We start from the raw sequence: 15,970 nt of genomic DNA on the forward strand, positions 1-15,970 counted from the left end.
TAATTAATTATTTTTTAAACTGGTTTTATTAAAATATACACAGGCATTCCCGGGTTACGTACAGGATAGGTTCTGTAGGTTTGTTCTTAAGTTGAATTTGTATTTAAGTCGGAACTGTTAAGTTTATAATTGTAACCACAACCAATCTTTTTTTTCTCTTTGACAATTGGATTTTTAAAATGTTGGGCTGTTATCAGAACTAGGAATCACTATAAAGTTTAATTACAGACACCTTTGATAACTGTTACAGCTGTTTATTGTAGCCTAGGGCTAAAGTACAGTAAATTACCAACATCTAGTTTGTAACTAGGGGTCATGTGTAAGTTGGGTGTTCTTAAGAAAGGAACCGCCTGTAGTACAAAGGTTATGAGTATATTTACATAATACATTGTGTTTACTACATCTTAGTATTCTATGTATTTTTAATTACTGAATTTAAAAGAAATCTAAAATTAAATTAATCTTTTCTCTTCAAAGCACCACCAACGCTTTGTAGAGGTTAAAATCTTTATAGTAGCCATATTAGGGATATAAGCATGTTTGTTTTGTATGAAAATGACTATCCTTATACAAATGCGGCTGAACGGGGGGTTGTTACCAGGCATCACTCCCCCAAAGTCCTTCAGCCAAGCCTGCTCCTGCCACCCCCCTTCTGCTACTTAAAGAGAACCCGTCATGCAAAATAACCCCCCTAAACTAAATATATTTTCATAAACTGCCATTAGAGAGCATTGCCTCTATCCCTTTATTGTCCCTCTACATGCCTGTAAACCTGAGCAATGAGGTCCTAAAGCTGTATGCAAATGACCTGTGAAATGTCCAATGAAGCATTAGCATATTCAAGCTGTCCACTCTATTCATGAGTGGGAGGCACAGCCACACCCCCAGTGCTTGATTGACAGCCTGTATAATGATGTGAGGCTGTATAATGATGTGCTTCCTGATGCTGGTGGCCACGCCCCCTGCAGCCTGTGTGTGCATGTGTGTGTTTAGGAGGGATACAGCAGCTCCAGGCAGCCATGTTACAGCAGAACCTGTCAGATTCATGTGTAGCTGATGTCTGTGTCTCTCACCTGTATATTAGCAGCACACACACTAGCCATGCTTTACTATACATTACACACAGACATGAGCAGGGGGAGAAGAGGGGAGGGGGAACAGGGGTGACATCACTGCCTCTGACCATGTGACCAGCCTCATTTACATAATAAAGAATAGATGATTTTACAATGATTAATGTATGAAATAACTAGATAAAGGCTGGGATGGGATCCTTGTGAGCTGCTCCAACAGGTAGAGGTGACAGGACAAGTGACACAGACCTGATGACAGGTGTCCTTTAAAGACTAGCAGACAACAGTGCATTGGAAGGGCATAGTGAATATTCTCAAGAGGTGGTGACATAACCAGGTCTCGGGAATACTCACGCATGCACACTATAACCCCTCAATGCAATGCCGTCTGCTACTCTCTGTGGTCGCCGCTTTGTGCGGTAATGGAGAGCAGAGGAGAGAGCAGACATAACTAAGGGGCTCCGGATGTGGGATGCCAGAGCTTAGTGGGGATTTAAGTAACATCACTCATTTGATTGAAAACAAAGCAGTGTAGAGCAGCACCGTGATTAAAGTTTTGGTGGGTGCAGGTCTTCGTAGGGGTTCTGACAGAAACCTCGCTTAACTAGTAACAACGATGAAGCAGCACTCCAAGATGAAGAAAAACGGGTTTTATTCCACCATCAAATAGCAACGTTTCACCTTTTCCATAAAGGCGTTATCAAGCTTGATAATGCCTATATGGAAAAGGTGAAACGTAGCAATAGGTGCAATGTACGGCTCTTAGGATACAAAGGAATCAAGGGTCATGAGACCTGGTAGGGATTTGATAACAAGAACAGTAGTACAATATGGGGTATGGCATAGTGCTGGAGAATTAGTATAATCGCAAAGTGATTTAAATTACAAAATGCTGTTACTAAACTTCAGGCAAGATGGACTGAAGTCATATATCTAGTAATCTTTTTGACAAAAAAAGTTTGCCACACATTTCCTATAAACAGGATGGAGTCTACATTGAAGGAAATCCAAGTTCACAATAAAATTTATGTAAAAAAATCAATGCTAAAAAATTAATATCCGATGCAGTAGTTGCATCTCCCGGGTGTACCAATTTTACCTGTGATTCCATAGAATTGTTTAGAGATACGGTTTCATAAAGAGGAGGGGCTGCTCCTCCATGGAGCAAGGAGGGGGAGGTTATGTGATAGTGCTCTCTGTGTGTAGCCAAGTAGCCATTGGATTTACAGCTTAATTACTTAGAGAACCAAAGATATCATGGGCACTATGGACAGCCTAAATTTGACTCAGCTTCAGGGCAGATACAGAAAGAGGTTAGTTTCCCCCCACTTCACTACTGCTGAGAAAGATTTTTACATTATAAATGCAGAACTGAAAACGCCACAACATAATTCTTTTTTGTTTAAAAAGAGAGAGCCAATTTAGTAAAAACGTTATAACATTGGAGTTACGCTTTAAACACACAAAAAATATGATTTATTGTATTCTAATTGCGTATTTCTTTGGAGCTGGACATTATTTGCTTATTTCAATAGGATCTTTCAGTCATTTTCCAACGTTGTCTTTGCTCGAAAGCCATATGTGGTGGTCTGTAGTGAAACTCAGGTGAGCTGATCCTCTTGCACAATACTGTTTTACCACGGTAAGCAAACTGTGCTTTTTGTGGCTTGTTCACATCCCATGTTTTTCTGTTAGCTCTAACACACAGCTAAGGATTCCTAAGCCTTGTGTGGGCCTAGTGCCCCTGAGGCAAGACGCCATATGGTTGCAATACATTTGTGGCAGGTTGCTGTGTAACAATCAAATGACTTCATTAGCCAGCCTTCCAGGGTGCCAAGATATAGCTATAAACATGGAGTAAGTGAAAAAAGAATGCAGAATGTCCCAAATCACAAAGACACTTACCAGTCCATAACACACCACAGCTCCTCCATATTGTTTTGTAGTATAGTTCCAGTCAGTCCAAAACGAATTTTGCACCTCAGAGATTTCATGACTTCTGTTACTGTCGCTTTTGGATTTTTTATTTTATGTACTTCATCCACAATAACGGCTGACCACTCTATACTGCAGACAGAAAAAAAAGAACGTTATCCCTGTCATAGGATTCAAGTTCCACATGCCTAGGCTTTTCTACATTCTCTGACAAACAAGGCATTAAAATGGTCACCATTTTTCAGCCCTAAATTCAGTTTAATAACTTTTACACATTAGTTTTTCCACAGCTAATTCCTTCCTGCAGCTCCAGTCCCACTCTAGGTCTGTGCATCAAAGGAAGGAGAAAAAAAATCCAGCATCTCCATTAAAATGTCATTTTTATTGTAAATCCATTATAAAAAACATCTACAGTACAAATTTCCAATTATCATGGCAGAAGTGATGGTGACATTCTGTCACAGTGACTCTACAGGCAGATGGGCAGTAGAAAATAGAAAGGAAAAGAATTCTGCGTTCCTGTTTTTTTATCCACTGCATCTTAAAAGTATGAACATTGTTTTTATTTGAGAGCCATGTGAGGGCTTGCTATATGCAGTATAAATTGTACTTCCAAGCACCAGTTAATATTCAGTGCAATGTACTGGAAAGATGGATACGTAATTCCGAATGTAGGGGAATTGCCAAGAAAAAATGGATGCACCATAGTTTTCACATCCCCTTTATTCTCTGTGTCAGAGAATTCGTAAGGTTTATTTTATACTTACAGGTATGGAGTTTTGTAATTTCTTTTGTGTGACAAGGTGCCATTTACATTATTGCTATTCAGGACAAAGGAGGATAAAGGATAAAGGAGGAACTATTTAATCATACAGTGGCTAAAGCAAAGGACTAAGTCACTGCCTCATTCCCCTTCCCCCCCAAACCCTCGCCCCAACCCCCAAAAATTAAGGTAGTAACTGTAATGTTATTTGTGTTGTTTATTATGTGAAACACTGTTCATGCCTTGCCTGGAGTAATGATGCACAAATCAATTTCCCAACGGAATTAATAAAGTTATTCTATTCTATAAGAAGAGGGCTCAGCTACATGACAATGTTATATAATAGTATGGTTACTTGTTAAGGGGTTAAATATAAAAACCCTATCCTGACCCCAACTTGTCGGAAGATTAACAATAATTAAAGGTATTTCAATGATTCCATACATAATTAAACATTGTAAATGTATAAAGTGTGTGAACACATAAATACAATGTGTGCTTATTTTCTTTGCCAAGGGAAGAAAAAATGGTCCCCAGAATGCTGTACATTTGAGAATAGAGTGTGTTCCACTTACCTGTTTAGATCATCTAAACATAGACGAAGCGTCTCATAAGTAGTTAAAGCTATTTCATATTTCCCCTGTTTTAGTCGTACAATTTCAAAATCCTTGCGATTTCCATGAATGACACTGAGCTTGAAATATCCCCATGTCTCCAGCTCATCTCTCCAGTTGAAAAGCACAGATAAGGGAGAAACAATCAGAAATACCTGAAACGGTATAAACCAACAAATAAAAAAAATGAAATCTAGAAGGCATCTGCTAAGGGTGCATTTACATATTTAAACATTTTTGCATCTGTTGAGCTAATACAAGGATAAAAAAACCTGTTGCAGCCAACAAATACTAACCAAAACTGCCACACAGAAAATCTTCAATTTCCATTGTATTTACAAAGGGATTAAAATAATTCCACCAATAGGGATGCATCTATAATAACAGCTTAAAAATAAAGCAAACTCCAGCAAGAATCAATACAATCCAAAATTAATTTTATTCCATTAAAATGTATGGTGCAAAAAAAAAAAAAAAAAAAAAAAAAAAAAAAAAAAAACAATCCCCCATCTCTGCATTCAAGCATTACACGTGTCCTTACTCATAATACCAGAGAGATTGTACATTGCAAGTGAAAAACATAGGGGAAGATTTATCAGGGCTTATATGGCTGAAAGTGCTGAGATCTCAGACAGTTCACAGTGGTCTCCAGGTAAATGATCACTGTGACCGCCTGTAAAAGTGATCATCTAGTAAAGAAGGTAGTGCAGTGAAATCGAGCTGTCTCTAGATATGCAACGCTCACAGACAGGTTACAGAGGTCTCCAGGCAAATGATCACTGATGACAGCCTGTCAGAGCATAGGGAAAAATGGGAAAATATGTTTTTTACTTTTTTTGCCATCAATGTTCAAAAAATATATAATTTGCAAAATCTAATTGCATAAAACAATACTCTTATGTATCCTGAAAAACATATAATTCAACGTATGTTGAATTAAAAATGAAATAGTTACTGTATATTGAGTATAAGCCAAGTTTTTCATAAAAAAAAAGTTTGAAAAACCAAACTAGGCTCATAAAATTGAGTCTATAAAAAATGTAAAAAAAAGTCGATACTCACCTTATCGATGCCCCCGGGCGGGTCGTCTTCTTTCCTCCAGCAGTAGGTCTGGATGGCTGGCTATATACTAGGGGCTGGCAGGCTATATACTGGGGCATGGGCTGGCAGGCTATATACTGGGGCATGGGCTGGCTGGCTATATACTGGGGCATGGGCTGGCTGGCTATATACTGGGGCATGGGCTGGCTGGCTATATACTGGGGCATGGGCTGGCTGGCTATATACTGGGGCATGGGCTGGCTGGCTATATACTGGTGCATGGGCTGGCTATATACTGGGGCATGGGCTGGCTGGCTATATACTGGGGCATGGGCTGGCTGGCTATATACTGGGGCATGGGCTGGCTGGCTATATACTGGGGCATGGGCTGGCTGGCTATATACTGGGGCATGGGCTGGCTAGCTATATACTGGGGCATGGGCTGGCTAGCTATATACTGGGGCATGGGCTGGCTGGCTATATACTGGGGCATGGGCTGGCTGGCTATATTCTGGGGCATGGGCTGGCTGGCTATATTCTGGGGCATGGGCTGGCTGGCTATATTCTGGGGCATGGGCTGGCTATATACCAGGTGGAGGCTGTGAGCAATGAATGCATTTTCCACCCAAGGCTTATACTCGAGTCAATAAGTTTTCCCAGTTATTTGTGGTAAAATTAGGTACCTTGGCTTATATTCAGGTCGGCTTATACGCAAGTATATACAGTATTTGATGTTAAATAGGGCCATTGCAAAAACTAAAAAAAATGGCCTGTAAGGAAGGGAGGTAAACACTTCAGTAATAAAATGGTGAAAGTGTTATTCCCACGAAGACAAGATTCTTAACCCCTTATCACCGACACTAGTTTTCAGCTCAATGACCATACTCGATTTTTCAAATCTGACATGTCTCGCGATAATTGGTTATAACTTCGGAACGCTTTAACATATCCTGATGATTTTGAGAATGTTTTCTCGTGACACATTGTACTTCATGTTAGTTATAAAATTTAAGTGCTAAGTTTTGCGTTTCGTTCTGAAAAAAAGTGAAAATTTGGCAAAAGTTTGTAAAAATTCTTCATTTTCCAAGTTTGAAATGTTCTGGTTTCCAGACAGGAAGTAAAACTACCCAAAAAGTTTGATAATTAACATTTACAGAATATCTGCTTTATGTTGGGATGATATTTTATGCTTCCGGTCACTTTTCTAGTATGTTATGAGGCGCAGAACTTTAGGTGCGATTTTTCTTATTTTCATGAAAATTGCCAAAACTCACATTTTGAGGGACAACTCAGCTTTCAAGTGACTTTGAGAGGCCTAAATAATAGTAACACCCCATAAATTACCCCACTATAGAAAGTTCACCCCTCAACATATGTAAAACAACTTCTATTAAGTCCATTAACCCTTTAAGTGTTTCACATGGGTTAAAAAATATGGACCTGCGATTTAGAAACTAGAATTTTTTTGGAAATACATTCATTTAGGCCAAAACTGACATTTTCAGAATAAATTAAATGATGAAACGCACTGCAACGCTTGATGCCCAATTCCTCCTGAGTTTACTGATACCCCATATGTGGTGGTAAACTGCTGTACGGGCGCACGGCCGGGCATAGAATGAATGGAGGCACCATTCACTGCGGATTTGTATTGTCACATTGTACGACCTATACATTTTTATTTTTTTTGGTAATGCGATCATATGGGGGCTTATTTTTTATGGGATGAGATACAATGTATAAATAATTTATTTTGGGAGTCTAAAGCTTATTCATGAGATTTTATTAACTATTTCAAGGGGGACACAAACAAAATCATCAATTTTTATTTTGGATTTTTAGCATTTTTTTCCCCCCGCTCACCGTAACGTAAAAATAATATTTTATCTTTATTCTCTGGTTCACTACGATTGCGGTGATACCTCATTTATATAGTTTTTCTTATTTTTGCTCAATTTTCCTGAGCAAAACCGATATTGGAGAAAATCGCATTGTTTTTACTTTTGACAACTTTTCAGGGCCATAACTTCTGTATTTTTCTGTTGTCAGATCTGGTTGAGGGCTTATTTTTTGCGAAAACAGTTGTTCTTTTCAGTCGTATCATATTAGGTAACGTAACTTTTTTTGATCACTTTTTAGAACATTTTTTGTGATGGTGTTTGATGAAAAATTGTATATTATGGGAAGTTTTTCGAGTTTTTTTTTTACGTAGTTCACCGAGCGGGTTCAATATTGATTTAGATTTATTGTACAGATTAATACGGACACGGTGATACCAAATATGTACGTGTTTTTGTGTTTTATTTACTTTATTTGCATTTTATGTGTTACTGGGGAGATTATGGGACTTTTATTTTATTTATTTATTTAATTATATTATAAAAAGATTTAATTTTTTTTTTTTACTTTTTTACATTTTCTACTTCTTGGCTTGAATAAGCGATCATCCGATCGCTTATTCAAGCCTTTAGACTGCAATACACTTGTATTGCAGTGTATAGTGAAAGTAACTGAGCATGCCGCGCATGCTCAGTTACTTACAGCCTGGTCCTGCCAGAAAGGAGGAGCCGACAGCCCCGGGTCACTCGTCGGAACCCGGGGCAGCGGCAGGAGGGATCGGATCCCCCGGTAAGCACACCGGGGGGGTCCGATCCACGGGGGACCGCAGCGTGCAAGGGGTTAAACACCCGGGATCGGAGTTTTTCCGATCCCGGGTGTTAGTGCCGGGTCTGGGCTGTGGTATCACAGCCCGACACCGGCACCAGCGAGACCCGATGCCCCGAAAAGTTCTTCTGATGCGCCGCCGTAGAAAGGCGTCGCATCAGAAGAAGTACCCTTAATGACCGCCGTAAAAACCCGATAGGGCGGTCATTAAGGGGTTAAATATACTCAGGATAACAAAAACACACATTCTCTAATAAAAAAATACAGCATTTTACAGATATAATTCCAACCTGTCTCTATCAGTCCTGGTCTACAGAATTTCAGTTACCCCTGATTCTGGCCATTAATCTTCTGACTTTAAGATCGGCAAGACATATTGGGGCATATTTATCAAGCTGTCTGAAAGGCAGAATATTCCTAGTTGCCCATGGCAACCAATTACAGCTCAGCTTCCATTTTACCAGTGCTCATGAATATTTTAAAGGAGAGTTGTGATTGGTTGCCATGGGCAACTAAGAATATTCTGACTTTCAGACTGCTTGATAAATCTGCCCCATTGTTATCCTGTCTGAGGCAGCACTGAGGTGCTCCAGCCCCCACCCTTGCATTCCAAGACAAGCTCACACAGAGACTTCCTGCCGGCAAACAGCATCGTGAGGAGAGTAAATCTCCTCACGAGCTACAGCTACAGGCAGATAACGTCTTTATCCAGGGGTAGGGGCACATTATATCTGACAGTATGTTGTGGCTGAGATGTAGCAGTGCTGAGAAGGTTATATGAATCTCATGGATCTCATCATCTCTGATATGTCTTACCCTGATAATCTAACCACATTTTCAGCACACTGTATCTCACAGCACTAGAGGGATTATAATGTGTCTGCATAGAGAGGCCCCGTCCAAACTCTGTAATTTACACTGACCATCACCGAGTTATAGGAGCTAAAACAGCAATAAAACTGTAAAGTAAGGGATTAAAAATTATCTTCATTGTGTAAACATCACCAAGGGATTGAAATTTGAGAATTTTCTTTCATGGACAAACCCCTTTAAGCACTTACAAGCAATCTGGTTAGTCTTACTTTTTATTTTCTCATTTTTCCCTATTTAAAATGTAGTATAAAGACATGAAAAGAAACCAAAGAAGAAGATGTCCAGCCAAAAGGACTGTTAAGAAAGTTTTCTGTTTTTGAAGTAAAGAGCAGCAGCAGATGACGTGAATATTAACATAATTCACTCAATGTAACTGCTCAATTCCACACTTTTTAGCAATATGAATAATCATATCACTATTAATGACAAAAAAAATTACATTTTACTAAAAACTGGCAGCACCCCAGCCCCATGGAAGAAATATGGCATCTGCTCCATTACAGTACTACCAGATGCCCTTTTCATACAGGATGAAATTACTTTATTACTGTAAAATCACATTGGCACTTACCCTCTTCCCTTTAACCCATTCCTGCCCTGAGTGTGTGTATATAGCTATATAACTACACACACACACGTATATTTATTTTTCCATACGGTAACCTCATGTGTTTTGTATTACCTGCGTATTTGCTGTGTCCACAGTGTAGGAAGTATTGTAGGGTATTCGATTAAAGAGAACCCGTCATGCAAAACAACCCCCTAAATTACATATATTTTCATAAACTGCCATTAGAGAGCATTGCCTCTATCCCTTCATTGTCCCTCTACATGCCTGTAACCCTAAGCAATGAGGTCCTAAAGGTGTATGCAAATGTCCAATGATTCATTAGCATATTCAAGCTTTCCAGCTTATTCATGAGTGGGAGGTACAGCCACACCCCCAGTGCTTGACTGATAGCCTGTATAATGATGTGAGGCTGTATAATGATGTGCTTCCTGGTGCTGCCGGACACACCCCCTGTAGCCTGTGTGTGTGTGTATAGGAGAGATACAACAGCTCCAGGCAGCCATGTTATAGCAGACCATGTCAGGTACATGTGTAGCTGATGTCTGTGTCTCTGTGTATTAGGAGGATGCAGCATGACAGCAGCACACACACTAACTATGCTTTACTATACATTACACACAGACATGAGCAGGGGAGGAGAGGGGAAGGGGAACAGGGGTTACATCACTGCCTCTGACCCTGTGACCCGCCTCATTTGCATAATAAAGAAATGATGATTTTACAATGAATAATGTATGAAATAACTAGATAAAGGCTGGGATGGGATCCTTGTGAGCTGCACCAACAGGTAGTAGTGACAGGACAAGTGACACAGACCTGATGACAGGTGTTCTTTAAGGAGAATCTAATACCTCAATGCCAAAAAAAATCTGTTGTAGAAATGCCTTTCCAATGCAGAATTTTCATCTGCAGGAAATAAGTGACATAAGAAACAATAAAATAACATTTCTAACAAACTAGCAGCAATACAACGCAATGACAGCAATATATGCCATCTGCTCCAATACAGTACATACCAGATGCCTTTTTCATACAGAATGAAATAGGATGTTCTAACCACTTAAGGTACTATATAATTATCAGTATAGATCACGTTATTAACAAATGAAACACAATTGGCAAAGACAGAACTACAGATATGATTTAGTCCTTGTATAATACCAAACAAACTGACTTTGGGGCTTATTTACTAAAGGTCACGGATCGCACTGTTCATCGGGCTGTTTACAGTTTTCGGGATTTGCACAGCTTTGACAGGTATTTAACAGGGGTTTGCGCTTGGATTGTGTTGCACGGATCGAATTTTGGCACAGCTGTGTGGCTTTCATGCGTCAGAAAACGGGGGGCAGGCCGTCAGACAATTTGAATGATTGGGACTGTGCACGTGATGTATGCACTTACATAAACGCGCACGATCTTAGTGAATCGCAGCACAGTGCATTATCATCGGACAATGCACTTTCGTAAACTCTGCAGGACCAAGTAAGTAAATGTGCCCCATTGTCTTCCAAGTGCCCGCCAGAGAAATATTCAGAAATGAAAATACATGACTATAAAGCCTATGAAAGCAGCCTCTTAAAAGGGGTCAACTGTGTATTGAGTATACTTACTTAGGTTACACACACATATGTGTGTTTTTCACGGCCCACAAATAATGGTGGGTAAGCTCACAAATTCCACAGCCCTTCTGGCTCATTAGCATAATTTTTGAAGTTGATTTTTGAAGACAGGATCCCATGGATAACAAATATAAGAAGATTACCACATTCATGGTGCCTGGATGTATGAGTAGGTGTTTCTGATATATCATGATTGATTTTGATTGCAGATTCCATTTAAGGTAAAAAGAATATACTTATATAATATACTATACAAGTTGGTAATTTACTAATGGAAATCTACCACCAGGATCAAGGGTTGTAGACCAAGCACAATAACATGCTGAGGTGTACCCCTCTGTCGGCATCTGTTCTTCGTTTAGCTTCTTATGCTCGTTTCTAATAAAAATTTAAAAATTATTCAAATTAGCCTGAGGGGCTTTAGGCTCCATAGCTGCTACTTGCGCCCAGAGTCCATTGGGCTTATTTGCATAAATGAGGCCATAAGGAGCTAAAATAAGAGAGGATCATGCCAGAGGGGGCACAGCAGCACCTAAGTGTGCTTGGTTTACAAACTGTCTGTTAAACCGATAACCTGAATACAACCTCTAATATTAAGTACCATAAGAGGACAGAATTATTACTGCACATAACCTGTCACATATCATTATTAATGTAACATGCAAGTCAATATATAACTAACTACATCCGGCCATGTAATCACAGATGTTATTTTTCATTACAAAAATCAACCTAATAGGTCAAAAAAATGACATAAAAGAAAAAGTATTTTCCCAGTTCACTGAGAGCACATTTTATGAATTTTATTACATATGTCCCAAGGTCTAATATCCAGCTAAACCTGGGGGCGTGGCCTGGCTATGGAGGAGTAAGGAAGCAACCTTGCTTAGCTCCCGGGTTTAGCCAGGATTCCGCCACAGAATCCATATCCATCCTGCCTGATCCCTCCCCACATGGGTCCCAGAAAGAAGAGGGGAACAGGGCCTGCCGTCCCAACCCCATCGAGGCCCGTACCGAAGGGAATCGACCGGTACATGGTCCCTCAGGCCTCCCAGGACACGCGGCCTCCGCCAGCAGATGCGAGGGACCTGATTGACCTGGCCCCCCCCGACGACCCACATCAAGGGTCCATCCTCACAGCCCTCCCCTGCTCACCGGGAAATGGTCCGCAGCCAGCAGAGGGACTCGATGCCGGGAGTCCGGAGCGGCAAGGTGAGCGCGCCATAATGGCGGATGTCGCGGCCTCCTCTTCCACTCAGGCGCGGGCCTGCACTTCCGCCGGGCCTCCGAAACTCCGCGCACACTGTGCTATAAAAGAGGCCGCCGACGCTCCGGTGCTGAGGACCCTGAGCGGGAACGTCCCACCGCGGCCCCTTGAGAAGTCCCACGCCGTATCTCCTGGCCTTGTTGCCCTCCGGTCAGGACTGAACGGCACATGCCTCACTCCAGTCCGGGGGGACACCTCTCCACAGCACAGCCCTTCTACAGCTCCAGAGGCGACAGGTGAGAGGCAAATCCCCCCTGAGGTTCTGGACTTTGACCCGATAAGGGTCTCACAAGTGCAGGAGGCCACAGGAACCCACCCAGGGAAGGCCATAGCCCTAAGTCCCTTGACCCCTGAGTTCTATCCCCCAGGAGCTGAGGGGGCCGCTGCTTGTGGGTCAGCAGCAGATACATCTCCCCTCCATGCAGGGTTATACCCAAATGTGACGGTCCTGAAGGCCCCTCCGCTGAGCGGTGAGAGAGGCTCGTCGCCCCCACCCCTACCTGCTGGCACCATCAGGGGTCCCCCAGGAGCCTCTCCAGATTCTCCGGGTATCTGGCATCAAAGTGCACAGATGGCACAGTCTCCTGGCCCTCCAGAGTCCTCCTTATCAAGGAGCCCGCGTTTATACTACAACAGCACCCAGGACAGTGATCCTGATCAATCTCTTGGTGAATCGCCCACAAGGGCAGCTTCAATCTCTCCGCAGCCTTTTTCAAATTATCAACGCAACCCGCTTGAAGCAGGTGTGCTGGCAGACATACGGGCTCTCCGTAACCATATCAGAGCCATCCCAACCAGAGAGGATATGGAGAGTTATGTGGCTCGCCTTGAACAATCGTACAGAGTGGAGATGGCCGGCCTGCGTGAGGAGGTCCAACAGATTGAACAAAGAGTATCCACCAACGAGTCCTCCTACCGCACCGTTACTGAAAGACTCTCAGCTCATGATACTCAGATCTCTCTTCACTCACAACAAATCCTGGCCCTCTCTGAGCAGATGGATGATGCCGAGAATAGGGGCCGCAGGAATAATATCAGAGTGCGGGGACTACCAGAAGCTATCGACAACCAGCAGATTGATAGTACCCTCAGAGCCATATTCAACAACATTCTTGGGGTCCCTGTGGACTCTCCGTTAGAGCTCGACAGAGCCCACCGAGCCTTGGGCCCTCGTTCGAATGATCTGTCGCGACCTAGGGACATCATCTGCAGAGTCCATAGATACCAGCTCAAGGAGCAAATTATGAATAGAGCACGGGAGGCCGGCAGAGTACGCTACCGGGATGCAGAAATTCAGCTGCTGCCTGACCTGTCTCGCTTGACACTCCAGAAGCGTAGGGCCCTTAAGCCCCTCCTGAACATTCTACAGGACAGGAATATACCTTACTCGTGGGGCTTCCCATTTCGCCTCCAGGTCAGGCGCGACGGCGTAACAACAGCACTTCGTCATCCTGGAGACCTCCCTGCATTCCTTGCTGCTCTTAATTTACCAGATGTTCTTATACCGGACTGGCCCTCTTTTCTCCCACCCAATCTACCCTTCCAACCAGCAAGGCCTCAGAGATTCCCTCGCCGGAGGGGCAGGAGACGCTCTCCTGACAGAGTAGGAGACGACGTCCAGGGTCCCCCCCAACCGAGATGAGGACTCATTGCCTTTAATTGGACTTGCACTCATCCTCCAGGACATCTTGGGTCTATACCCCCCTACTCAGGAACAGTGCCTCTGGTCCTCAAACGTATCCTTTATGTTGGCCTAGTGATGGCTGCCTTGTTATATAATTACAGCATTGCACCGTTACATTGATTGCTTATATACATGTTCGCTCTGCCAGTGTTTTGTTTAAAGTAAGGCATGGATAATTGTACATTGATGTTCTTTTCTCTTGGCGGTCCCTGGCCCCCGGGGGCGTCCTGCATAGACAGCTCGTTTCCCAGTGGGCCCCACGACTAGCAGGTCTACTCGTGGTATAACCTGACCCCAATAGGCTCATTTCTGTCGTTTTCGCCAGAATTTGACCCTAGAACCTTGGCGGCCTTTGAAGCTGCCTTATTATTGTTTTATTTGTTGCTTTTGAATCCCCTTCCCCATCGTTTGACCTTCCTTGAAATTCCCCTACTGTTGTCCCCCTACCCCAGTGTTATCCCCCACCAGTGCACACCTATCCGTTAGGACTGAGCCCATTTCCTCACACTAGACACGACTATGGCTCCGATCACTTGTTACTCCCTCAATGCTAGGGGGTTGAATATTCCTCAGAAACGCAGCCAGATATTGTTCCGTATGCATAAACTGAGGGCTGACCTACTATTCCTACAGGAAACCCACTTCCGCACCGATAACATACCCAACCTCAGAGATAGATACTATACGACTTGGTTCCATAGCACTCACTCTGGGGCTAAATCCCGGGGGGCATCTATTGCTATCCACAGGCACCTACAGCACGAAGTTATTGACTCCCGGACTGACCCCGAGGGTAGATATGTTTTTGTAAAAATAAAACTATGGGGTCACCTGCTGACGCTGGCTTCAGTGTACCTCCCTAATAGAGATCAGATAAGAGTCTGCCGCAGATTTCTGACTAGGCTGCGGGACTTCTCGGAAGGCATAGTGATTATGGGGGGAGACTTTAATTTCCCGATGGACCCGACTGTTGACTGTTCCGTGACACGACCCTCTCTGGCTCCAGCCCAAATGCGGAAGCTACGTAAAGCCTTGTGGGAATCACAACTAATAGACGTTTGGAGAACCCTCCATCCGCAGTCCAGAGACTATACTTATTACTCCCCGGCTCATCGGTCTCACAGCCGACTGGACATGTTCTTTTTGAGCCATCATGCCCTCACGTGGAGGCCCGCAGCGTCAGTGGCTCCTTCCTTGTGGTCGGACCATGCCCCGATCTCTCTCGCTCTAGATATCCCAGGCCCATATGCCTCGCCATGGCGGTGGCGTCTTAATGATAATTTGCTCAAGGACTCTGTTTGTCTTGCGGACATTCGTAAGCAAATTGCCGAGTTCCTTACTACTCACTCCGGACAACAACCTTCAATTCCAATACAGTGGGAGGCCCTCAAGGGTATGCTTCAACTTGTATTTATTAAGCACGGGGCCCGTCTGAAGCGGGAGAGATCGGCCAAAACCCTAGCACTCTTGTCCAGGATTAGTACCCTGGAACAGGAGCACAAAAGTGGTGGGTCCCAGGCGGTATTGAATGAACTCTTGAATACCCGGGAGGAACTGAAGGAATTACTGAACCAGAACTACTTAAGATCTGTAGACAGGAATAAACGTTTCTTCTATGAGTATTCTAACAAGTGTGGGAGAGCCCTGGCTAGGTACCTCCACCCCCGTACAACTGGTACATATATTCCACAGGTTAAGGACCGCTCAGACAGACTGACTCACGACCCCAACGAGATTAATAAAATTTTTCAGAGCTACTACGAAAGTTTATATAACTTGCAGGGCCCATTATCTGACTCGGCCGGGGCCAGAGAGCTGGAGAGAATACAAGCGTACATCAAGGATACTGCTCTCCCGAGACTAACT

The 15,970-nt window shown here is 43.0% G+C and overlaps 1 protein-coding gene across 2 annotated transcripts in view; it reads right to left on the minus strand.

Moving 5' to 3' along the window:
* The window catches only part of ERCC6L2 (ERCC excision repair 6 like 2), a 134,059-nt gene that overhangs the window by 86,014 nt on the left and 32,075 nt on the right, over positions 1-15,970 (minus strand). For both annotated transcript variants that reach the window (XM_072150832.1, XM_072150833.1), the window contains 2 exons: positions 4,347-4,540; positions 2,979-3,140 (listed from right to left, as the gene is read on the minus strand). In XM_072150832.1, the coding sequence (XP_072006933.1) occupies positions 2,979-3,140; positions 4,347-4,540 (356 nt within the window). The remainder of the gene's footprint in view (positions 1-2,978; positions 3,141-4,346; positions 4,541-15,970) is intronic.

The sequence above is a fragment of the Engystomops pustulosus genome, chromosome 1 (assembly GCF_040894005.1).
Source record: "Engystomops pustulosus chromosome 1, aEngPut4.maternal, whole genome shotgun sequence".
In the NCBI taxonomy this organism is placed as follows: Eukaryota; Metazoa; Chordata; class Amphibia; order Anura; family Leptodactylidae; genus Engystomops; species Engystomops pustulosus.